The sequence below is a fragment of the Alexandromys fortis genome, unplaced genomic scaffold (assembly GCF_014885135.2).
Source record: "Alexandromys fortis isolate MF-2015 unplaced genomic scaffold, M_Fortis_MF-2015_v1.1 scaffold_22, whole genome shotgun sequence".
NCBI classification, from domain to species: Eukaryota; Metazoa; Chordata; class Mammalia; order Rodentia; family Cricetidae; genus Alexandromys; species Alexandromys fortis.
Genome location: NW_026067900.1, coordinates 7,413,891 through 7,440,662, shown reverse-complemented (window position 1 = coordinate 7,440,662; position 26,772 = coordinate 7,413,891). Strand labels below are relative to the sequence as shown.

Genomic DNA, 26,772 nt, shown 5'->3' with positions numbered 1-26,772 from the left:
AGTTCACAGAATAGGTAGCAATTCCTTCGAGGGAACCTGACATTAGGCCAATAAGGCATTCAGTGGAAATGTATTCCACTCTTTTCTGTTTGTTTTTCTTCTACTACTTTTAGTAAACATCTAGAGAAGGAACAAAGCTCCCATTGAAAACTCAGATGCTGTGGCTGGGATGTAGCTCAGTTGGTAGACTGCTTGCCTCCCATGTTCAAAGCCATTGGTTTGATCCCCAACACTGCGTAAACTTAGCATCGTGGCTCACACCTGTAATCCAGGCAGTTGGAGGGTGAAGGCAGGAATGTCAACAGTTCAAGGTCATTCTTAACTATGTAGTATATTCAAGGCTTAATTGGGTTACATGCAACCTTTTCCCCCAAAATGAGGAAAAGGAAAGAAGGGGAAATAATCAATTGTGTAAACAGCTACATCATATTTAAGAATAAAAAGTCTCCTTCAAAAGTATCCTCTTCCGTATTACTCTCTAAGCTTTAGACTCCTCTTTCCACCTTCCTAGAAATGAAGAACCCTTGTAGAATTCTTTTACAGAGCTTATGGTGTATATGATATAACAGCGGTACTGTCGAATCTTTACTTGAGCAATTAAGGTCACGAGATAGATAATTTGGTGACACAGACTAGAGCCACTAGCAGAGAAGGAGGAATTCTGTAGCTCTTGTCCATGAGCAGCTTAGTGTGTCACACATCACAGGCTTCCTGCCAAGAGCAGGAGACACAGTCATGATTCCTGTTTGTAAAGGCACACAATGAAAGCCTTAAGACTGATTTCAGTGTGTGTTCTGATGCCTACACATTAGAATTAGTGGAGCAAGGCCTCAGTCAGGGCCTTCGCCTCTCTAAAATCAGAATGCCTTCCTGTCTACTTCAGAATTAGGTTATAAAACCAAGACACGCTGCCAAGCATCTAGCAAATCAGAAATCAGTGCAGAGTCACCAGTAATGACAAATGTTTAAAAACACACAGCATAGAAGCCAAAGAAAGACTCTTAATATGGTAATTTTGTTAAAAACACAGACCTACGTTGAAAGGCAAATGAGAAATTTGAAACGATGTTATTAGGAGCTTAGAGGCAACTGAAGGATTCCTGCATGGTTAAGTGTGATGTGTTTTATTCTTAAGGTTACCATTTAAAACCTTCCAGTAAATACAGATACTATTGCCTTAATTAACTTGACTCAATTTGCAGGAATAAATATCATATGTAGTCATATATTTTTTAAAAATTGCTTCCTTTTAATCTATGAGCAGCAGTAGCAACATGAAGGACATGACGGTGCTGCATGGATAAATGCAGAGTCAATGCTAGACAGACTTGCTGGGGAATATTAATTTAAGGTGTGTGACCTTTGTTTATGCAGTATTTGTTCAGCTCTATGAAGCTTTGATTCTTTCCCTGTCCAAAACACCTGATGGTGTAATAAAGAGCTGAACAGCCAATAGCGAGACAGGAGCAAGGACAGGCAGGGCTGGCAGGCAAAGAGTAAAAAACAGAAGCAGAAATGAGAAAAGGGGAGCAAACGAGAGAACAAGGAGAGGAGGACATCAGGGGTCAGCCATCCAGCCACCCAGCTACCCAGGCAGCCACGGAGTAAGAGTGAAAGTAAGATACAAAGAAAGAAGTAAGGAAATGAAAAAGCCCAGAGGCAAAAGGTAGTCCGGATAATTTAAGAAAAGCTGGCAAGAAACAAACAAGCCAAGCTAAGGTTGGATGATTGATTATATGTAAGAATAAGTCTCTGTGTGTTAATTATTTGGGAGCGGGGTAGCGGTCTGCCCAAAAGAACAAAAAGCAACCAATAACACATACTTTCTTAGAAAAGCCTTATGTTTAGTGGCAGATTTTTTATAAAAAATAATATTGAAGAGAAGGCCTAAGATAAACATTCAATAAATTATCAAATGTCCTACCATCAGCTTGGCAGTAACCAGTAAATAGAGTCTGTCCACCTGTAATTGGTGGTTAGCAGAGGTGGGTAGATTGCAGTAGCCCTTGCTCCAATTTCTGCATATGTCCTTTAGAAATCAAAGGATAATAGAATCACAGAAAAAAAAATGAGTCAGTCCCTTTCTCTAATTTCCTTGCTACATTTGTTTTTCTCAAATATTCTCCATGGTTCTCTATGACTCTGTTCTGTTTGACTACCATTCCTCAGATGTCTTATTGAGAACATATCCTGCTATGCTGCTTTCTTTGGGAAAAAAAATCTATCTTTTAGATACTTTGTTTGCTTGTTTGACTTTCTCAAGCAGGGAATGGTAAAGATAGCCAAGGAAAAGCAATCCAAATTACACAGGAAAATTGCTTCTGAGGGTCCATCCTATGTAGGGAAAAGTGTTTAAAGCCTTTAATAAATTCACAGATATACAATAATTAATGTCTGGGCTTCTGTTTTGTACCAGATAGTGTAAAAATAAGGGAAAGAAAAACAAATAAGACAAACACAGCCACCATCCTTGTGGGCTTAGAGTCTAGCAGGGGATAGACAGTGAAGCCATAATTACACCAATAACTAAGAGAGTGTCGGGTTCCAGGGAAGGAAACACATGACGCAGTGTTAAAATGCATTAAGGAAGAGCCCCTAGACAGTGGGACACGAGGAGAGGTTAGTTTACTACAGCTGCTGCTGGAAGCATGTCTCTGGGAAGACTGGGATTAAACACAGAAAATTAATAAAGCCCTGTATTGCCGTCATTCGAGACTGCAGTGTGGAGGCTGAAGAGATGGTACTGGCTACTCCTACAGGGCAGAATCATTCACAACCACCTGTGATTCCAGTTCCGTAGGATCCAGTGCCCTCTTCCAGCCTCCCTGAGCACTGCATTCACATAATGAATGTACATACAAGTAAACAAATCTTTTTCAAAATGTCACAGCTTGGTAGGTCCTACCCATCAAGCTGAACCCTGTGATTGGACTCGTTACTCACAACCTACTAAAACTGTCTTTCCTGTGTTACCAAACACAGAGACTTGGTCTAAATTACTCAGTCCTCTAGCCTCACATAGGTTCCCGAAGCATTTGGTATCGCGACCATTTCCTATTTCTTAAAACATTGTCTATTCTAAGTGGCCAGTCGCCATCTTTTCTTACTTTCTCCCATCTCACCATCTTGAGATGTTTGTCCAGTTCTTTGCCTCCAAAGATCTTGACTCTCACAGCCATCTGCCCAGGTTTTGCCTTTGCCTCTACCTATGCACAGTGATTCAGGGAAGAATGTAAATACACCCAGTCAATCTACAAAATTCCTGAAGGATACCAACTTGTTGAAAACAGATATTGGATATCGGCTGGGATGTATCGACCATTTAGTTCATTTTACAGGCAGCTCCTCATGGGAGACCTAGCTGAGAGCAGGTTATCCTGCCTTGTTCAACACAGAACCCTGTCCCTGATTTGACAGCTTCTAGGAAGGACTGAAGCTTTGAAAGGAGACCCATCTGAACTCAAAGTGAAGTTCCCATCAGTAGGAAGCAACTGAGTTTTGGGCAAGTCCCTCGAAGTTTGATTTCTTTGTTTATTAAGAGGGGATAGTGTTAATTACACGTGCTTCCAAAATTGCTGGGAGAGCTAATTGAGCTAGTGTTTGTGAGTCGCCTTGCTCGCAGATGCCCAGGAGGTCATCCTGAGATCTATTCCAGCAACACCCACCTAGTTCTTGATTTAAAATTAGGGATGGAACTTGACAGTAACAGGCATAGAAAGGGAAACTTTGGGTCAGTGCTTTCCTTATGGCACCTCCTGGTTGGTTCTACAGGGGTGACGTTTACAACACGCAAAATCCAGTTTTCTGGGCCCACCCGGCTCCCTCTGAAGCGTGAAGGTTGTTCCTCCCCATCTGCTCGCAGTGAATCTTTCAGGTGTTTGGAAGCAGTGCAACGTGTTCTGTAATTAAGCCTGGCACCAGAGCGCTATGGAGAGTGCCACTTCTGCTGCTGTCTCCTCCGCAATGGCTTAGCTTCTGGCACAGGTCCCTTTCCTAACTGGTCACAGCAGCAAGGTCGCACCAAGCCAAGCCATCATCCTCATGCACAGGGAAATCTGAGCTTTTGCCATCACTCAAGGAAAGCAGACATGACCGCCCAAATTTTTTCATACAATTAACACAATAGTGGCGGGAGAGGTGGCTCAGGGTTTAAGAGCACTTACTGCTCTTGCAGAGGACAGGAGTTCGACTCCCAGCGGTCACACGGGGAGGCTCAAAACCACCTGTATATCCACTCGAGGGGATCTGAGGTTTTTTTCTGGCCTTTGCAGATACTGCATTCACACATGCACATACACAGGGATATACATAATTTAAAATAAAAGTAAAAACTCGGAAATTATATCAATATTTACCACTTTCTGGGCATTCTTTTGGATAGATTACATTCAAATTGACATCTTATATTTGTATATACATCTCCCTAGTTTATACAAATGGTAACATACTATGAAATATTGTGCCAAGCCTTATTTAATTTCCTATGACTTTGAGGTGGTCTCATAATTAATGCACAAGAATATTTTTATATCTTATATCTTCATAGCACAGCACTGAAAGGACACTTCATGGTTTGTTTAACTTGTCACTGCTGATGGAAATTCAGATTGTTCTACGTAACAGTATTTAAAACGATGCTGGGAAAATTTTATATAACATACATACATATATATATAATTTTATATAACATATATATTATATATACAATGTACATAATTATATAAAACATATACATATATATACTTTTTACCTTGTCAAAAAAATTCTAAGAGATGTATTTGATTGATGGGAAACAGATCTTACAGTTTTAAGAGATATTAGCAAATTACCCTCCAAAGAGATTTTAAAGTAATTTAGGCCCTGCAGTAATCTATACCAGGATCTTTTATCTACAGAGCGGCCACATAGAGTTCTACCAAAGCTGGTGTCCCAGGCCATCTGGGCTGCTCTAAAAAATAGATTGCATGATTAATAAGCCAAACAATTTTACAGTTTTACTTCCCATCATTCCGGAGACTGAAAAGGCCCAGATTGTGACCCTAGCAGGTTTGGCATCTGGGGAGACTGGCTTTCTCCTCCCCAGGCTTCACTGCCTTGTTGTGCCTCTCTTGGCAGAGGAGCAGCGCTGTGCCTGCTCCCTTCGTAAAAACATTGTTTCATTTCTGAGAAAAGCTCCTCCGAATGATCACTGCCCTAAAGGGTCTGCCTCTCAATGCTGCCTCACTGGATTTCCGCCCCAACATATGAAGGGGTTCTGACGGACACTAACATTAGCACACAACATAGCGGTTATTTTGGTTATTCTTAATTTGATAGACGTAGAGACTGCAAAACACTGATGGAATTTTTAATATGCATTTATCTTATTGTTGATGTTCAAGCATGTTTTATATGTTAAAACCCCAATATTGGATCAAAGTTTATGACATTTTTGATCAGTAGGATTTTACTCTGTAGTAAAGAAATTGGATCTTTGTTCTGATATAAACTATAATTAGAATTTCTTTAAATTATGTTTATTAGGGTATTTTATCATTTGTACCATCAACCGTATCAACATATAATTTGTTTAGACATTATGTCACGATGAGCACTGTCCTCCCAATTGTAAGATTACTTTTTAAAACCTGGTCACATTTTTTTTTGTCTGTAATGTATGCATGTAGACCTTCTTAACGCTTAAACGTCTGACTCACCCGGAAGTTATTCTGGTATGGAGTGTGGTGAAAACATCCCCTTAACATAATGCTTCATCGAAAGTTTGGAAACAAAAGCATGAATTATAAAAGAGAATTAAATCAACAAATAACATTTCTGCCTTGCCTTCCATTCATCCTAAAACACAGCCTAGAGAACAGGGGAAAGATTTTCTTGTTTTCCTCCACCATCCTGAGGGCCTTTCTGTAAATTGGCTTCATGAAATATTAAACTTGAAAACAGTTGTAAGTAAGGCTCAGCATTAGGAACAAAGTGGCCTTCTCAGTTCTGAACTCACCCTTGAAATCCTTCTTAAAAGGGAAATAGTCAGCTATTTCTCTTGGAAGTATAAAATTCTATCCTTTTGTACACTGATAAATTTTAAATTGTAAGGCAGAAATTAGAAGTTCTCACTTAACTCATTTGTCAGGGAAAAACAAAACCTCAGAAAAATGAACTAATTGGCAAGTGTAAAATTTCTAGAAGAAAATCATTTGAGAAGCTATTCACTGAGGAAAGCAGCAGAAATCTGTGCAAGCGATTCTTCAGGGACTGCCCTTGCCCCTGAACAGCCCCCTCACTCTTAGAACTGCACTTCTTACAGGAATCGTGTTTTCTTTTCCAAGAGAATATTGCTATCCCTGTATTGACTTTTCCCCAAAACTGTGCAGTCTTGGCTGTGGCAATGGTAGTGGCTCCCAAGATGCCTTATTTTCAAAGTAAAAAAAAAAAAAAAAAAAAAAAAAAGAAAAGAAAAAAATCATTAAGAGGATTTATTTTATATTCAATCAGCATTCTAGACTCTTCTTGTAGATCACTCAAATCATGACATTTGACCAAGGGAACGCAAGGTACTGGGATAGATGCTGATGTACAAGGAAATACATTAGTCAAAATTAAGCTAGGGTTCTAAATGTGCACCTACATCCCCACCATCTGCATGTGCCCCACAAATGTACCTATTCGTGCAGCTCGTCCCTGGGTTCTTACTGTTCCCTGTGAGCATTAGACTAGACACTCTGGGCCAGAGCAATTAACTCACTCACCTTCCAGGTTCGTCTCCTATTGCATTGTTTGCAAAATGGAGTCAGGGCCACACTGCATCAGCAGCTCGCAAAGCTCCAGCCCCACCCAGAAGCTTCTGAAGCAGGAGGTTTTGAAGGGAGGGAGGGCCCACCAATCCACTCAACAAGCCCTGCAGGGTTGTGGATCTACTCTGGGACTCGGAGAAGTAAAGGGGGCAGTTATAACAACAGATGGAAAGTGTCCTGGGAGGGGAGAGATGAGATGCATGGGAGCCCAGAGAGTCAAATGCTATGTCAGAAGGCTTCCTCTGCTTTCCCAGAGGACATACAAAGTGTAATTACTTAAGAAGGATATATTGTGAATGGCTGATGGCTAAGGTCCAGACAGAGTGTTAGAAAGAATAAGTTCGCATCTCTGCACCATCTCTGACTTATGAGAGGGTCTGGTGCACCCAGAAAGCACATCTGGGCAGCTGTTACCCATCTCAAAGCTGAGATGACCCATGAGTCCCAGCTAGAATGAAGGTGTCGCAATTTATTTGGCACAAGTTACAGAGCAGTGACTTCTGTGAGGACGGCAGCATGGGGTCCCTTCCCTGGACACATCAGTCCAAGAAGCGAAGCAGATGTGTAGGAAGCCGAGTTAAGTAGTTCGGATTTGTCCTGAAAGAACGGTGGAGCCTCTAGGAATTTCAAATGGGAGCTTCGCGTAACCAGATTCACATTTATAAGGACAGAGTTGATTGTGGGAGGGCTTAATTGGAGGGGCAAGATTGGGAGCATGGAGCGCAGCTCACAGGCTATTAGGGCGATCTTTCTCCATTGCAGGCCCTACTAGAACCCCATTTAGATTATTTGTTCTTCCTCAAATCGTTCATCTAGAAAACTATGTCAGAGCCCTGCGGTGTGTGTTGGGGCATGCTAATGTATGCAGAAGAGAAACATCTCAACTCTGCGACAGAGGTTTCCAGTCTGGGGATCCTAGGCAACTGTGGGTGTTTATAGAATGGATGGTGAAAATAAGCTATTTTGAGGATGTTTAAAAATCCAAAAAGAATCATATATTTGTGTTGAGGCAAGTTAAAATTAATGTTTTTACATTTAGGCTGAAATTTTGTCCATTTGGCATAGATACTATACTATATCTCTTAATCCTTATTAGAAATGCTATCTGGACCTTTGTTATCAGTGAGAAAAAAAGAGCCTTTTACTTAACTGGTAAGATAGAAATAAGAATAGAAAAATAGAAAGAAGAAATGGGATCCAGTAGAAGAAAATAAACCGCATATTTGTGTTGTGAAAGACTGCAGAAATGGCACATTATCTGTTAGTGATGTAACAGGCATGAGCGAGTCAGGTGGTTACCCAGGCATTCGCTAGAAAAAAATTACCTAAAATGAAAAGAAAAATTGAATTCCATGAAAATGGTCCAATTTTTAATATATAAGTCATATTTATTTTTAAGTAATTGTACTGAGAGCCCTCTGGCCCTGGAATCTAGCAATTCAGTGTCTTTTTTTTTCTTGAACATAGGGGGCCTGTGGGGTTTAGTGACATTCTATACAATTTCAAATTCAATTCAGTATCAAGTGTCAGGGGTTTTTGTAATTTAATTGAGCTGATAGCAGTTCATGCTTTCAGTGAGGGACAATGAGATTTCAGTTTAATAATACTTCACACGGGACCAAGCCCATATGAATCGAAAGCAAACACTTCAAACTTCGGTGGAAAAGATGGCCCTGTATCTATTTCATGTCCATCCACCAGGAAGGAGATACGCACCTGATTATACTTCCTGTGTGCTCTCAGTAAGTCGCTCAACAGACCTTGTCAATGGAATTGATGTCTAGAAAATGCTAAGAGCACACTTAGCTAGTGGTAGATTCTCGCTGATGGGTAGTGAGGTCCATGGCAGAGGAAACCATGAATGAGCCTAGCTGTAGTGTGCTAGAGCTAGTACCAATGAACACCAATACAGTGGGTTGTCACCGCTGTGCGCACTCCTCCGTGACCCACGTTGTACCCAGGGAAGTAGCACAAATCTGATCGCAAGGACTCCAGTTACCAGCTTTTTGGATTTCACTCACCTTTACTCTCCAGAAAAGATCCTTTCCAGGGAGCTCACAGTCTATCTCAGATCTGCAGAGGTGTAGAACATGGCCATATGGCGGGATGCCTTCTCCTTTGTCCAGTCTCTGACTACGTTGAATGTAGATTCCACACTGAGGTCCTTCACGTTAGAACAGGCTTCCTCTTCATAGTTCTTGCTCACTTAGAAGTGTCTTCTGTTCCATGGTACCTAGGGGGAAGAATGTTTCTCTGCTACAACACGTGACTGTGTTGGGAGAGACTTCCCTTTTTCAGTGACTTTAATATATATTATATATATTTAACATAAATATATATATTATATATATATAATTTATATATTATATAATATAATTTATGCACATGTGTATGTGTGTATATTTGCATACAGTACCTGTAGAGGCCAGAAGGGGGTGTCAGAGCCCCAGGAGCTGGAGTTAACAGGCAGTTATGAGTGGCCTGATGTGAGTGCTGGGAACTGAACTTAGGTCTTCACATCCTCTTAATCCCTGAGCCATTTTTCCAGCTGCAAGAATTATTTGTTTAACTTACATACAAGTCTGTACTGTACATTGGGCATGGTCCCTATGCCCCGTCCTTCCCTCACCTTACCCACTCCCTTTGTCCCCCTAGATGGCTCCACACTTGATAACTTATATGCATATGAGATTTTATGTATCTATCTAAAATATGAGACTAGTCAGCAGTGGTGGCCCACACCTTTAATTCCAGCACTCAGGAAGCAGAGGCAGGCAGATCTCTGTATGTTTGAAGCCAGTATATTTTACAGAGTGAGTTCCAGAACATTCAGGGCGACACAGAGAAACCGTGTCTCCACAAAAATAAATAAATTAAATAAAATCTAGGATTACCCTTTTAAGGTATGGTTGAAATACAGAAATTTATAAGCACACATATAGAAACATCTCTCTCTCTCTCTCTCACAAACACACACACACACACACACACACACACACACCACAGGCATCCCAGTGGGTTTGGATATAAGCAGATACCTATTAGTCCATTACCACCACTTTGAAATTTCCCTTTTTGTTTATCCACATTTATTTGTCTTATATTTGTAAGATATCCTGTGCACTCCACAGAAATCTGGGATAGATTAATGACCATGTTAGCTTGGGATTTTCCACATCAGCTGTGACCCCTCCTAAGAGAGATGGACTTTGTGGCAGAAGCGTCCGAGACTTCTAGTTAGTCTTCATTTGGTAAACTCCCTACATAGACTTGCCATTGGCCAATCCCCGGAAAATCTCTACCCTGTAAATAACACATTTTGGGAAGACGGTGGTAATCTTCCTGAGAATTCCTCGGTGACACTGTGGTTTTCCTGGGGACTTGGTGCTTGAAGCACTCTTCCTCATCACGGGCAGACTGTCCCGGGGTTTGGAAAGGACGCAATTGTCTGGGATTGAGTGGTTTTCCTGAGCTCGGGACTTTGTGATTATCATTGTTCCAATGCAGACAGTTTTCAGTATCACCCGTGTAGGTTATTCCAGTCCCTGTTTTATCAATGACTCCCTTTAAGATTAAGCACCTCTCTCCCAGATACAAAGGGACTTTGATTTGATTTTAAAAGCGTCTGGCTTGTAAATACGCTGCTGCCCGGAGTCAGCTGCCGGGGCTGCATGTACCATTACCATGCTTCCTTTCCACCCCACGGACAGCGGATTCTCTCCCATGCCACCGCAGAACGTCACTAAGAGGCCAGCAGCTTAGCGTGCTGACATCCGCCTCCTCGAGATTTCCCTCGTGGCTTTACTGGGCTGGATTTTAATCCTGCTTTGTATTTTGCCTGAGATTTAGTCAGCTAGCCCCACGTCAAATCCCCAGGAAGAAAAGGCATCTTTATCCAAAAGCATTTTTTTTTATTTATGTCACAAGAGACACACACTGACGCGCAGACTTGCACATACACCCTATACCGTGTACTTTGAATTAAGCGTAGTATTCCTTTAATTTATTTATTTACCTGTGGGAGGTGGAGGTGTGTACACACCACAGTGCACACGTGAAACTCAGAGAACAACCTGTGGGAATCGACTCTCTCCTTCCATCCTGCGGGTCCCTGGAACTGAATTAAAGCTGTCGGGTTTCACAACAAATGTTGAGCAGAATGCACCTGTGGAGTCCATCTCAGTGGGCCTAACTGTGGTTTTTGTTGAGAGGCATATTTGATATAGGGTCAGTTAAATGATGGAATGGTATCTATTAAATAACTTCCTAAGTGTTTGATTCGGGATATTGGTTATAATTGAGCTAATCAGGGTTGGTTAGAAGAAAGGAATCTGACATGGGGAGAGAAGGGGAAGCTTCCTGCCAGCCTTTCTACTCAATACCGTCTAAGCACTGGATGTTTTGTTATAGAAACAGGCCTGAGTATTCCCATATATCCTGACAGCAAATTCATAGAAGACATCTTTCTTGTTTACCTGAGAAACGTCTGCTCAGTTTTGAAAATACATTTAGATGTCTCTTGTGTGGGTGCTTAAAATACACCCAACCATCCAGTGGGTGTAAGGCTCTGGTGTCCTGTTGGAACAGAGCAGAACATTACTCCATGAGACCCAGCTGGATGCTGGATTCTTGGCTCTCCCAACTGTATCTTACATAGGGAAATCTCTGCCTATCAACAAACCTCAGAGGGGAAACATGACCCTGCAATTTACAACGTTGAATGATGTACAAGGGAACCTGTTAATGGCGTTACTGTTTGTGTATTCAGGTCCATTTATATTAAAATTGCTTCTCAGAACCTGCCAGAACAGAAAGAACCAGATAGCCAGCTAAGCCGAGCCTCACACACTTCATAGCCTGAGCCAACCAGGAAGTTCTTCCACTGCAATGCTGAAATTTCTCAGCCTTGCCTATCCCCAAGCTCAGCATACCTCCTTTCCAGAACAATCACCTGAGGGATGCAACAGTGAGCAATTTCCCCAACTCTGTTTGGTATTTTGTTCTTCTTCACGATGCTATTTTTGTACTTTAAATTACTGTTACTTTGCTCATGTTATTATGTGTTTTAAGGGACACCTCACCTCACCTGTTACATAACAGATGTTTGTTTAGAGCAAGCATTTAAATCTACTTTGTCTTTGAAAGTCTCTTTCCTCCCGTTGCTCATGCAGCGCCTTGCCCATGGTGTCTGCTCAGTAAGCATGAGATGCAATACACGAAGATTAAACCTTTGACAGCTCAGCTTCTAAAGTAAACATGCAAATGACTCAACAAATGCCATCCTTACCAAGGATGTTCTCACCATTGCCTTCATCTTGGAGTCCCTTCGGGAACTAGTCCTACTAGCTTTACAGCGTGCACTGAGTCAAGTCAGGTCCACGTAGTAGAATCGGGAATGATGCTGGAGACAACGTACTCCTGCCCTGCCCAATACCATGGCCATTAGCCAACTGCAGCTAGTGAGCCCTCGAGTCGGTACTAGGAAAAATGAAAGAATGGCTATCTCTACAATCCTGTTTAATGTGAATAGCCACATTTGACTAGTAGTTGGTGGCACTGCATTGGAAAACAGCTCTGGAGACGCTCTGGAGCTCAGAACAGCAGATGATATTTATCGTGTGCAAAATAAAAACTATACCTCAACTGGGATGGCAGGACCACAATCTACCAGGCTAAAACTCTCATTGCTTTCTGAGCACATAGCCAAGCCTTAGCTCTATAGTCAAGGAAGTTTGCTTTGCTCACCCTGATCCTGGCCTTGCTTTTGGGTAATATTAACCCATGATTTCTTACTATTAGGAATTCATTTTGTATTGAGGCATGGGTCACACTGGTGCACCATGACTGACTTTTCAAGTACAATATTATCTATTGAATGGATTATTCCAAGGTCTGATGGAGAGCCCACTTTGCTATTGTGGAAGTTGAATTGTTTTCTTTTCTCTTAAATAATGTCTTAAGAATCCACTTGTCAGCTGGGCGGTGGTGGCGCACACCTTTAATTCCAGCACTCAGGAGACAGAGGCAGGCAGACCTCTTTGAGTTCAAGGCCAGCCTGGTCTACAAGAGCTAGTTTCAGGACAGTTAGGACCGTTGTTACACAGAGAAATCCTGTCTCAAAAAAAAAAAAAAAAACAGCCAATCAACCAACCAAACAAACAAACAACAACAACAAAGAATCCAATTATCTTTCTGTAACCAGATAAAATGTCCCCTCCTCTGTGAAGGGACTTCTAGCACTTTCTATGTTCAGTTCTCCTGACTGCTCTGCATTTAAACATTGGACCTAAAACACTGGGACCTAAACACCTTGTTTAACTTTTCCATACTTACGCTTATTCCTCCTCTCTCAATATAATGATGCTAACATCTAACTGTAAACAGAAGTTTCTGTCCCACTTGGTACCACATCCACTCAGTCCCAAAGAAACACACAGAGACTTGTATTAGTTACAAGTTGTTTGGCCTATTAGTTTAGGCTTATTCTTAACTAGCTCTTAGAGCTTAAATTAGCCCATAATTCTTGTCTATATTTAGCCATGTGGCTTGGGACCTTTTCTCAGTGAGGCATTCTTATCTTGCTTCCTCTGCATCTGGCTTGTGACTAACTCTCTGCCTTGCCTCTACCCAGAATTCTCTTAGTCTGGTTTCCCCGCCTACACTTTCTGCCCAGCTATTGGCCAGCATTTTAATAAACCAATATGAGTGACAAATCTTTACAGTATACAAGAGCATTATCACACAGCATCTAACCCACATTCATCTTCTTCCTAACTGTGGGTAGCGTGCCTGCTCAGTTCTCAGTATTTATAGGATATGCAGAAGTTCCATTCAGCACAGGAGAGTTTCCCCTTGTTTTGCAGAATAGGCCCAGATAAACAATTAAATGCACCCCTTTAGGGAGGGGCTGTAATGAGTGTGAGGGCTCTTGTTTCAGTCTGAGACAGAACTGATGCTCAGTAAATGTTAACTTTAGGATTATCCTCTCTATCATTATTAAGCTGCAGAATCCATCTCATAAGAGAGAATGAGCTCATTAGCATGGCATTATTCTCTTAAGCAATGATGAAACTGTTTGTGACTCTTAATTAGGGGAAATAATAGAATCACTTCTATTCTAAGAAGGGATTAGCTCATGTGTACATGAAAAGACCCTCCAGAACTCCAGCAGAAGTGAAAGAATGGGTTCTCTCCACTCACCACCACAAGTAAACTTGAACATGCATGTGTTCTTACATCTATAAGTAGATTGGCACAGATGTTATTGTTGTTGTTTTTGTTGTTGTTAAGGTTCTGTTAATTGAGTGGAACCTGTTGAATGATTTGGCATCTTTTTACAATTTCATTTGGACACTGTAGGGTCTAGCTGCCATTACTTGGGGTAAGGTTAATTTGGAAATTTTATATTCAGCCAAGTATCACCTTTTCTTGCTGACTCCTCCTCTTATGCCTCTGTACCACAACCCAGCATGAGGTCCACATTTCCAAACTGTATTGGTGACTGACTGGTCCTCTGGATCACTATTCCACAAGTAAACTCCTAAGTAATGATTCCACCACTGATAAGAAGAAGTGTAACTAACTGAAAGAGCACCAGAGGGGCCGGAGAGATGGCTTGGAGCTTAAGACTGTGTTTTATGATTACAGAGATTTGAGTTCCATTCCCAGCACTCACAACCGAGTGTAACACCAGTTCCGGGGCATCTGATGCTCTCTTCTGGTCTCTATGGGTACCCAGTGGCACCATGCCTGGATGCAAACCCACACACATGTATACACAACATCACATCGTAGACACACTTTTAAAATACACTAAAATTTTAGAAGGAACCCTGCATCACAAATTTTGTATTTTCCCAGTTAATTTCTAGATCTGGAATGGAGTTCTAGGTGGATGTCATTGGCTATTACAGACATGGGGTGAGGAAACACAACCCCCTGTCCACTTACAGGTACATCAGCCAGTTGAAAAAGTGGTTAGTTTCTCTTTCCTGTTTTTAGTTTTTTCATAATTTTCCAAATTTATTATTTTAACTATGAGTTGGGAAAACAGCAAAGAAAAGTGACAGCGAGTTCATGTGTCCAAAGAGGGTCTGGGGTTTGCTGAGTGTGAGACAAAGGAGAGAGCCACCATGGTGTGAGGGCCCAGTTGGTTCCCGTTGTAAGTCTTTCCTGATTTTTAAGGATATGAGCATTGGTACACTGAAATCTTCAGTTAACCAGGAATCTTCAGTTAGTATTGACTGCTTCCTCCTCTTCTGCTTCTCAGGGTAGGGAAAACACTGGGTAGAACTTTCCATGAGTTCACCGCTCATTCATGATGCCATTAGCTGAGTTTGCCCATGCCACCGTATAGAGCTATCCCTTGGTATTTATAGCATTTAATATTTTCAGCGTGTTTATTAATCACTTCCATCTATACTCAAACTGGGGAACGCAGTGACATTGGTGACATGTTGCATCTACTCAGACACTCAGCATGTCAGCAGTGACCGTTCCCCAACGCATTGACTGGCACCAGTCAGTGTTTCTCTGCAACACAGAGAAACCGTTCAGGAAAGCTCTGGTAATGGTCGTGACTACATGGCTTCATCTTTGGAAACTCTGATTACCTTGAGTGATTTCATTCACTATATTGTATCAAGAAGTGCCACATAATAATAATGCAGACTTATTAGGTATAGAGAAAAATAGGACCCAGAATCTTTAAAGCCTTTTCAAGCCTAAAACATCAGACATCAGCAACCTGCCATTGTGTCCTGATGTGACAGAGCATGCCAACAGAATCAGGCTAACTCATGTTGAATTGCAACACCTCCATGCAGCTTTGGTCCACTTCCGAGGAACCCAGGATGTAGTGCCTTCCAGTGAATCATTCTGATTTCTAACCTGACATTTTGTCAGGTTTTTGTTTATAGGTTTCAAGCAGGTACTCCTGTTATTTATAGATTTCTGGGGTTCTGACCTTCAGAAAGGTTCCCCTCAGATTTTCAGTACGATATGAGAGTTTCCCACTGACATAAGGAAACTAAATTTTTTATAAAAAAGTCAATGAGCTGGGCGGTGGTGGTGCACGCCTTTAATCCCAGCACTCAGGAGGCAGAGGCAGGCGGATCTCTGTGAGTTCGAGACCAGCCTGGTCTACAGAGCTAGTTCCAGGACAGGCTCCAAAGCCACAGAGAAACCCCGTCTCGAAAAAAAAAAAGTCAATGAGTTATAATTATAAAAAAAATAAACTGGCCTTCATTAATGTGTCAAATTTTACTAGCCCAATTTTAAATTAATGTTGTGTAATAAAATGTATTCATTTACTGTGTAGAACATGATGTTTGAAGTGTATGCAGATTACAGACTGACAAAATCTATCTTATTAGGATACATAATCTCAAGTAATTATGAATTTTTGCTTTCATTCTTTGCAATGCTAGGAATGAAACTTACAGATGTATGAAAATTAGACAAATGCTAGACCACCAAGCTATATCCCCCACCTCACTTGTAAGGGGTGGGATCGGGAGATCTTCCCCCTCAGCTCTGCCTTATCTTGTACAGGTCTCGCTCAGGCAGCCACAGCTATTCTGAGTCTCTGAGTGTGCCCGCTATATCATGAAAAGAAGGCAATGTTTTCAATGTTGCTTTTCTTTGTATAAATTTTTTCTTCATTCTTGAGAATTTCAAACATCTATCCAATAAAATATGATCATATTTAAGCCAATTTTTTCCTACAATTTCACACACACACACACACACACACACCCTCCCGACTCCACATGTTGATTATTTTTAACAATGCACTAAGTGCAGTAAGAGCCGCCCTTCTGCATGATTGAGGGGTATGCACTGAAATGTGGGGATCCCGTCAGTGGCCCATCCTCAGAGAACAACAGTTATCGCGCCCCCAGCCATGTCAACTGACATCTTTGTATTTTTCTGAATTCACTTAGAAAAAAAAAATAGGAGCATATCCCTTTCAGCCGCGCTCTCCCTGTAATTCTCCACAGCTGTGAGAAAGCCCGTGTCTCTCCCGGGATTTCTGTACCTACACTGTTCTCAGCTGTCCACACAAACTGCAGGAGACAGCATTGTCCACCTCCTCCCACTAAATAACAGGTATCAACTTTGTCTAACAAAAACAATTATTTCACATTGTCCCTACTCCTACAAACAAGTCTGATTCTGCCCACCTGCTGGAAACCCCTTGGTCTTCTGCCTACTTCCACGCAGCCTCTCACCGACACTCATTTCATTGTTTATATCATACTTCCAGAATCCTGCTTGGTGTGCGTTAATATATCAAATTACAACGCACCTTAAAACATAATGGTTTTGAAATGTAGCCCATAAATCTATATAATTTGCAAAGGACGGTATGGTGAATGCCATCTCTCCTGCATGTGGCGTTGACTGGTGTGACTGGACTGAACTGAGCTCCACTCTCTAGCATAGCATCTCAGGGGACAGGCAAGTGACACCTGTTAGCTGGAATCTGACCGTTCTCCATGTGACCTCTTCCGAACTCCATGAAGGAACTCACAGTGTGATGGCTGTAAGAACAGAAGTTCCAGGAGACATGGCTGCCTGTTTTTTAAGACTTGGCCTACACTCAGATCTGTCTCACCATTTTCCATATCTTGATCACAGTCCTCCATATTCATGAGAAGAAAGCATTATCCTCCAATGAATGGCTTGTGTGTAAAGCCATCAGTAACTTTGCCCCGTAGCGTAGCTGTGTACCCAAGGAAAGGGAAGAGATTTTGTGAACACCTTTCTCATCTCTAGTTGGTTATAGCATGAAGCCATTTAAATCTTCATTTATTTAAATCAACATTCTATCAAGTGTTCAACGTTTATTTCTTAGCTGTTTGGGACACCCCAAATTAACATACCTACAGATTTGGTATCTATTAACTTGGCATCATGAGATTACGCCAAACCCTACATGGACAAAAGAGTAAAGGGTAAACAAGGCCCTTTGGCCTCTTCCTTACAGAAAGGAATTGTGTTTATGAGGGTTCTACCCTAACAATGTAATCACCTCCATAAGGCCCCACTTTTAAAAATATTAATTAATTAGTTGTATTTGAGCTGGTATGCACACGCCACTGTGCTTGTGCAGAGTTCGCGGACAACCTAAGGAGTCAGCTGTCTCCGTCCACATGAGTCCTGCAATTGGAACGCAGGGTACTGGAGATTCCACATAACATAGGAAGTGTGAAACCCTGTCTGGAAAGTTCTCATCACACCCTCCCGGGCGCTTAGATACGACCCAACATGGAAACATCTTTTCTCCAGGGAGTGCTGTACAGGAAATCTCCGTGTTGAACCTAAAAATGGACCCTACATGCATTTGTCTCTAATTCATTGTGCTTACAGCTATCACTCCTCTCCGTGCTGGCTAGTTTCATGTCAGCTTAACAAAAGCTAGAGAGCTGAGCAGAGGGAACCTCAAATGAAAAACTGCCTCCATAGATCCAGGTGCAGACGAGGCTGTAGAGCATTTTCTTAATTAATGATTGGAGTGGGGAGCCCAGCCCATTGTGAGTGGTACCATCCCCGCTGATGGTCCTGGGTCCAATCAGAAAGCAGGCTGAGCAAGCAGGCCCTGAAGAGTGCAAGCCAGTCAGTAAGCAATGCTCTCCTTGGCCTCTGTATCAGCTGCTGCTTCCAGGTTCCTGTGCTGTCTGAGTTCCTGCCCTGACTCCCTCTGAAGATGAAGAGTAAGTGAAGTAAACCCTTTGCTCCCCAAGTTGCTTTTGGTCATCGTGTTTCATCCCAGCAATAGAAACCCTAAGACATTTCTTTAAAAAAAAATACTGATACCTTACATATTTTTATCTTGTATGTATGAGTACCTTGCCTACATATATGTCTACCACATAAAGGCATTGTCCTAGGAGGCCAAAAGAGGCCATTGGATCCCCGGGAACAGACATTTGTGAGCACCATGTAGGTGCTGGGAACTGCACCCAGATCCTCTGCAAGAGCAGCCCCCGTCCTCTTAACCACTAAGCCATCTCAGCAGCCCCTGTTCAGTCATTTTGTTGTCTCAGTCATCAGAAGTGCACAATTTGAAAATGTCCGTGATTGTACTTAGTGTATATTCATCTGAAAAATAAAGTTTTATACAAAGATTGTAACATGCAGGCAGCTGTGTACGTAGGTGAGGCTGTAGGGCATTTTCTTAATTAATGATTAAATCGTCAGCAAGATGCGCTGCTTCCTCCCATAGACAGGGCCCTATGTGTATTTGGAACCTTGTCAGGTACAAAGGTAAAACCAAAGACTTTTGTTGTCAGGATAGAATGCAGAATCTAGCAAATGTCTGGCTGACTCCGGCATTCAGAAATTGTCACATGTTTTCTTTAAATGAGGGCTCTTTTGCCTGACTTAAATTACTAGTTAGTGGTGGATTCTTCGTATGAGCATAAAGACTTTATAGAACAGTGCTGTGTAGGTAAGTCCAGGTTCCTAGAAATATTTTTGGTATTTTCTGACTTAACAGGCCCTCCACGAGGGCTGTAAGAGCTGTAGCTCAGCGTGCACCCAGGTGATGGTGATGAAGCCCACCGGTGCTTCAGGCTTAGAGAAGCAATGGCCAACAGCAGTTCCTCATACAGGTTTGTTTCATAACTCAAGATGTCTCTTTAAGGTTCCTTGCACAGAAAGGAAAAATGTGATACATTTACACAACGGAGTACTACATAGCATAAAAAAAATCAACATCTTGAATTTTGCAGGCAAATGGATGGAGCTAGAAAACATCATTTTGAGTGACGTAACCCAGACACAGAAAGACAATTATCACATACAATCACTCATAAGTGTTTTTTTAAACAGATAGCAAAGAAAATCAACCCACAAATCACAATCCCAGAGAACTTAGACAACAATGAGGACCCTAAGAGAGACATACATAGATCTAATCTACATGGGAAGTAGAAAAAGACAAGATCTCCTGAGTAAATTGGGAGCACGGGGACCTTGGGGGAGGGTAGAAGCGGAGGAGAGAGGCAGGGAGGGGAGCAGAGGAAAATGTAGAGCTCAATTTAAAAAAAAAGATTCCTTGCATGGGATGACTCATAGCTTCCCTTAAAATGCATTTTTGACACAGGTGGGGAGAGTCAGAATGTTGACTCTAACTATACAAAAAGACTAAGGAGCCACAGGTTTGGCTGTGGTGAAGGGAAACAGATTTTCTCACGGACTGCTGAGGGCTCCTCAAGCGTATGCTCAGTCCAGAAAAGGGAGTCCAGATCTGCTCCGTTAAGCATAGCTGCCCACCTCTCTCCCTTCATGGGCAGAGCTTAAGTGACTTCCCATGTGCCAGTAAAATCCAGGCGATGAGGAAAGCATCCTTGACAGTGGCATCACAGATCAATAGCAGCAAGAACCTTTGAAGCAGCGAGATCAAAGGTGAAGACATTGAGAGTGGTCTACATAAGAGGTGCTGATCGTGCCAAAGGCACAAGAAGTAAAGGCAACAGGGCTGCCTTTCAGAGGAGACGCTGCTTACGGGGCTTTAAGATCATACAGGGGACTTCTCTTAGCCAGCACTGAGAGCAACTTCAGTAACATCCTCAGGCTGCTTTCTCTCCAGGTGAAAAGAAAGAAAAGGATTTTTAAAAAGTGATTCTGGAAAAAAATTAAAGAAAAAAAAAGTGATTCTGGGCGCCATGACAGTAACATGGCTGCTGTTTTCTGGGATTTTCATTTTTACTTTTTCACTTGGAATATTCTCCAATTCTTTCAATTGTTCAATGTCTACAATTTTATTCAAATTGTAGATAAACTTGGATGAACAGCTTTTGCTCTTGGTGCACAGCATACTGCTGCTATTGGTGTTTTTATGTATATATGTAAATGTATATATACATATATATGTAAATGTATACACACACATAAACATAATTTGACCTTTTGGCAGTTTTAGCTGTGCTATGAACTTTGAAAATAAACATTTACCGTGTTGAGCTTGCGTTGTGTAGAAATTAACAAGCACATTGGCCTACAAATATCAAATTTGATCTTTCCCCCAACTGTACAGGAGTAATGCATTATTAACTATATAAGGTCTTACCGACATGAGTTTGATTGCAAAAGGTCAAAAATATTCTCTAATGAAAAAGCCTAATGTTACTGTTTACCAACAGTTCTGAAAATGCCCAGTTGTTCTCTTAAGAAATAGCTTCATCTGCCTTTTTTTGTGCTGGCAAATAGAATATGACTGCCTTCTACTATCTTCAGCAGTTTTTAGAAAGAAAAGTGGTAACAGACACTCTTCAAATCATTGAATTAATAAAGTCTAATTTTCTAGCTTTTCTGACCTTACGTGACCCCGTGAACTTTTGTAAATGATCTCAGGGTGATGCAGAAGTCACAGTAGATGTTGTCTGGGCGGCTATTTCCAGGACCGAAGTGTGGTAGAGAACACACTACGGGAAACGTTCGCCCTGTGGGATCAGCCAAGAACTGCTGGGCAGCACTGACAACACAGTTTGCCCTAAGTTCTACATTGACTTTAACTTCAGCATCGCCTCCTCCTCTGTATTGCCTGTGGGAAGTTTCCTTGCTTTCGCTTGAAATGCAAGAGTCTGCATTCTAGTCTGTCTCTTGAGCTGACCGAGAGCCGGCCCTATACTTCTCTGCTGTACTTGACCAAGAGACTGAGACCAGGTTAAAGCACCTCAACAACTCCTTCCTGTCCTTGCTTTTCTGCTCCTAGATAGAGACCCCCCCACTCAGGGTATTTCCTTATCTTGCTGCATTGCTCAAACCAAAATAAGAAATTCTTGTCATTTTGCTCAAGTGTAATTAAGGCATTGTTAGTCTTTTCAGTTTGCCAAGATGAGTGATTTCCATGTCATCATAGATGCAGTTGTGTCGTTCTGACGTCATTCTGTTTGGGGCAACAGAGTGGGGAGTCTATGACGAGCTGAGAGTGGAACCTGGAACCTCCTGGATCTCCCCATAGAGTCCTGATCCAGTTTCTCATGACCCTCAGAGCTGTGCAGAATTAATTCAGCATTAGTAGGAAAAGCAAATGAAAAGGCCCGGGTAATATGGACGATACAAATTAGTAACTTCGTAGGAATCTTTGGTTAAACAGAGTGTGGAAGTTAAGCGGGAACATTCTAAAATTTAGGAGAAAAAAATGTCAAATGGAGATAAACTAGCCCTTGGCCATGCTTATCACTCTGAAACTGCAGATGTGTACTCAATAGCCATGGTGGTCAAGATCTCAGAACAGATGCAGGGATTTCACCAATAACTTTGGCACCGATAACTTTGTTTACTGAAAGATTTCCTTATGATGTGAAGCTCAGAATAATTGGTCTGATAATTTTAGCATACAGTATTCATTGTTTTATCTACGAACTGTATAACTAAGACCTGAAGTTAATGCTAAGAAGGAACCAGAAAGGCTGTACATTTTCAAAAGAACATGTACCTATGTTCTTTTGTTTGTTTTTTTAGATAAGAACAGGACGTAGATATTATGCTAGCCCTCGGATCTCATATTGTTAGGATGTTGAAATGATAAGCCCTTAATATTTGGAAATAGTTTAACACCATGTAAACCATGAAAACATGGGCTTGAAATTCAGTTCTTTCTATAAATAGTAAGTAAATCAGCTGTGATCACTTCATTTAGGCAGAGGCTCAATGGCAAACAGGGAAGTTGGAAAACCCCGCCCAGGGTGACCACGGGAGAGCCCTGTGTTGATAACAGAAGACATTAGTAGAGGGAAAGTGTGGCAGAGAACCCACTAGAAGAAGTGGATTGGTCCTGCGGCTGATTTGAAGAGCATACATGGCTTTCTCTGGTCTTGATTTGGGAACACGGGAAAATTCTCTGAGGCGCTTCAGTCCCCGACTAGTCTGGCTCAGTTGCCACAGAAGCTGTGGTTTCACCATCTAGAGTGTTTGCTGCTGTCCATGGGTCAGAATTCTGTTGCATGCGGTCTAGGCATTGTGTGTCCAGTCTTCAAGAGTGGCAGGTGTTTTATTTCAACGTGATGGGTTGAGAAGATCTCTCCTGCACAGCTTTTGGAGACAGAAGAGATAATGGGCAGAAAGGGAGAGTTCGCATGTCTGCAACAGAAAAGCCAGAAGGCTGTTTCCTCAGATGCCAGGACTGTCAGAGGTTGCCTTGGAGATTGGAGGACACTCAAGAGATCCTCACCCTCAGTCCAGTCTAAATGTAGACCTGGATAAATGCTCTCCTTTTTCCTAGCCAATAAACTGCCCACCTTGGTCTTCACGGGGATCTTAGATTCCCAAGTGTCTGAAACTTCTGTCCTATTTCATAAGCCAGTTACAGAGTTCCTATTTTTAACCTGCAATGTGCTGAAACTAAGATTTCTTTATCTCAGAAGTTTGAGGAGTTAACCACCTCAGCATGAGGAGAAGTGACAAACACAATACTGGTTTTGAATTTTTCTCTTCAGATGTTTTTATTGCATATTGAAGCTTATTTCTTATTTTTATATCGCTTTACTCCTTTTGCTGTCCGGGTCTTTCACAGTCTCTGCATAGCTATGACATGTTAGCAGAGCCTTCCATGATTGCTTCCCTGTCTTGAATGAGGGCCATGTCAGTCACCATTCCTTCACATGCACACATAGAAGCACACAAATTCTGGATGTTTTATTTGGAGACACATCCGCGTTGTCTTAACATAAAAGATCCATATTTGTGGGTTCCAGAGCCATTCACCTGAATCTTCTCTTCCATCCCATTGCCAAACTCTGCAGCTGTGTTTTCACTGAAGTGAAAATGGTAATGAAGGGGATACTCATTGAATCAGAGAAGTTGTAAGTCCTGGTAAACATCAAAATATGAACACACAGGGCCAATCACCACAGGATGCCTGAAATTCTGGTCCCAACAGAAGACACAATGACTAGGCGCAGAACAGGCCAAACTGGGTCACATCTGATACACAGTTTACATCAGTTTTCTTGAGCCACAAACTGAGGTTTCAGATAATTCTGGACACATCAAAATGACTTAGAAAGAGTAGTCATAGATGCTGTGTGTCTTATTTGTATTCTTGAGTGGAAATTATGTCTCCCTTTATATTTTCTGCCTAAATCTAACAAATGAATGTAAAATGAGTACTCTAAGAAGGATATTCAATAAAATAAAAAGGATAAATTTACCTGCATGTTGGAAAGAATTTTGTATATTGAAAATGAAATTTATATATAAAACATTCAGTATTGGTCAGGCAGTGGTAGTGTATGTCTTTTATTCCAGAACTCAGAAGGCAAAGGCAGGCAGATCTTTTTGAGTTCAAGGCCAGCCTGGTCTACAGTTCCAGGACAGGCTTCAAAGCTACACAGAGAAACCCTATCTCGGGGGGGGGGGGGGGGGGGATTATCATCACTATTGTACTCCCTAATCTTAAAGTGAGTTCAGATCATCCCAGGTCACAATCTGCCTTCTAGAGGTGATCCTTAAAGAATTCAGACAGTGTGTAGAACTGTGAAGAAATTAAAGATGGTTTAAGTAAAAGAAGAAAAAGATGGATTTATGAAAATGAAGCTTGTCAGATAAAGTTGTGGTCAGGACCAGGGTCATAGACGAAGCATGTGGCAGGTGCTAATTGGAGAAGCTTTCCATGGTGGTTTATAGCCAGACAGCTTTGAGTTTCTTAACCTGTCCCACCATGACTTAGGACAACATACTTAGGCTTGAAAAATACCCACACGTGCATGCGCGCATACACACACACACACACACACACACACACACACACACACACACACACCCCTACCTACCTACACACCTTTATACACATAAGCTTGGATCTCTATCTGTGGAAAAAGCCACGTTAAAGGGATAGTCTCCAGAACAATTCCTAAGGTTGTAGGCTTGCAGCATTCGGAGAGAGGAGTGGCCAAATGAAAGGCTGCTGGCAGCTAGGCCCTAAACAGATGTGAGACTAGAATGAAGAGGCTAGCTGCTGACTTCCTCCTACTCCGTGAAGAAAGGAAATCTGAACTCAATGGCTTAATCTCCCCCTGATCTACACATGTTTTCAGAATTGCTCCTCTAATCTCTGGACAGGACAGTACATGCAACTGCATCCTCCCTTAACTTCTCTTTTGCCTGTTGCTTCCCTTGTGAACAGAGTAAGAAGCAGGATGTCCCTCGGGAGGACCAGGGACCGACCACCAAGAACCTGGACTTCTGGCCACAGCTGATTACACTGATGGTCACCATTATTGATGAAGATAAAACTGCCTACACCCCTGTTCTCAACCAGTAAGTACACTGCATGCACGAGTTGGCAGACTTCGTTCTAACATTGAAAATGCATTACCTGGATTTATGTGCTACCTATATTCCAATGACGGCAAAGTTTTTTTTTTTTAATTAAACCATCCAAATTATTTTCTTTACTTTTATCAGTAAATATCAATTTGGTGCTAATAAAACTTTTTATATAAACTCCAAGGAATATAGTTGTTTGGTTGTGGAGTCAAATATTCACCCAGGATTTGACTTTTGTTTAAGGCGAAAGCTTTCCTGTGTCCTCTTTTTTGTACCTTCTTAACAATGGCACTAATATCCAGACTTACTGTGGAAAACTGGGTTGATTACTTTATTGTATTTGCTGCCCAGCAAGCCTGAATCATAATTTATGTTAGGTATCAATTAATTATAATTGCAAGTACAAGAAAAATGAAGTGTTCCAGTTCCACCTTTTTGCCTCTTAACTACCCACTCATTATAAATTTTACTTTTAAATAGTGATTTAGTTTTATCGTCTCTGTATGAGTTTTGCCTGCATGTGTGTATGCTCACCATGTGCCTACAGTGCTCATGGAGGCCAGGGGAGGGCATCAGATCCCCTGGAACCGGAGTTAATAGATGGTTGGAAGGTACCATGTGGGTGCTGGGAACTAAACCCAGTTTTACTGAAAGAGCAGCAATTGCTCTTAACTGCTGAGTCATCTCTCCATGGCCCCTGTTCACTTAATTTTTTTAGCCCACTATATCCAATTAGAAATGTGGCCTCATCCCCTAGGGCTTGAGGCAACCATAGTGCACATATTCAAAAAAAAAAAAAAAACTGACTGACTCTGTCCAATCAGCTATCAACTGCAATGGTTCCTCAGCTAGTGATGGAGTCTTGGTAACTCTTCTCTACTCCATGCTGGAATTTTTAACAGCCTTGATCACATGCAGGCCTATGCAGATAGTCATTGTTGCTGTGAATTCTTGTGTGCCACAGTCATGGCATGTCAACAGATGGTGTTTCAAGGTGTCTCTTCACATCCTCTGGCTCTTACCACCCTTCTGGCTTCTCTTCCGTGATCCCTTAGCCTTGGGGCTTGTGATTGGTATAGAGGTTCATCTCCAGCTAAGCTCTTACAGTGGCATTCTCAGCACTTGAAGTAATGCAACTCTACACTAACCACACCCCTTCAGCAAGAAACTTTTCTGACCAAGGTTGGGGACAGCACAAGCCTGTGGATATAAACACAAACATTTAGAAGGCATTTGGCAACATGACCATGTAGAAAAATAACAGTAGGCTCTCCCCTAGGTAATAACCATGTCTGTAATACCAGGCACGAAATCCCCTTTGTGGGAGCAGGCCTCAAATCCAATCAGGAGAGCCTTGCCACTGTTGCACCATGTGGCACATCTTGCCTGGAGGATGGGTGTTGTAGTCTGCAGGGTGCAGTGTAGACAGAGACTGCACATGTGTTTCCCAGCTGCCCAGGCCCAAATAATCACACAAAAACTACACTAAGTACAACACTGTTTAGCCAATGACTTGGGCATATCCCTAGCTAGCTCTTACATCTTAAATTAACCTATTTCTATTAATCTATGTATCACCATGAGGTTGTGGCCTACTGGTAAAGTTCTGGTGTCCTCCTTCAGCAGCTACATGGCATCCCTCTGACTCCACCTACTCTCTCTCTCTCTCTCTCTCTCTCTCTCTATATATATATATATACATATA

At 41.8% G+C, this 26,772-nt stretch overlaps 1 protein-coding gene across 2 annotated transcripts in view; it reads left to right on the top strand.

The window, feature by feature from the left end:
* The window catches only part of Unc13c (unc-13 homolog C), a 427,364-nt gene that overhangs the window by 239,829 nt on the left and 160,763 nt on the right, over positions 1-26,772 (top strand). For both annotated transcript variants that reach the window (XM_050125822.1, XM_050125813.1), the window contains one exon: positions 24,925-25,058. In XM_050125822.1, coding sequence (XP_049981779.1) covers positions 24,925-25,058 — 134 coding nt within the window. The remainder of the gene's footprint in view (positions 1-24,924; positions 25,059-26,772) is intronic.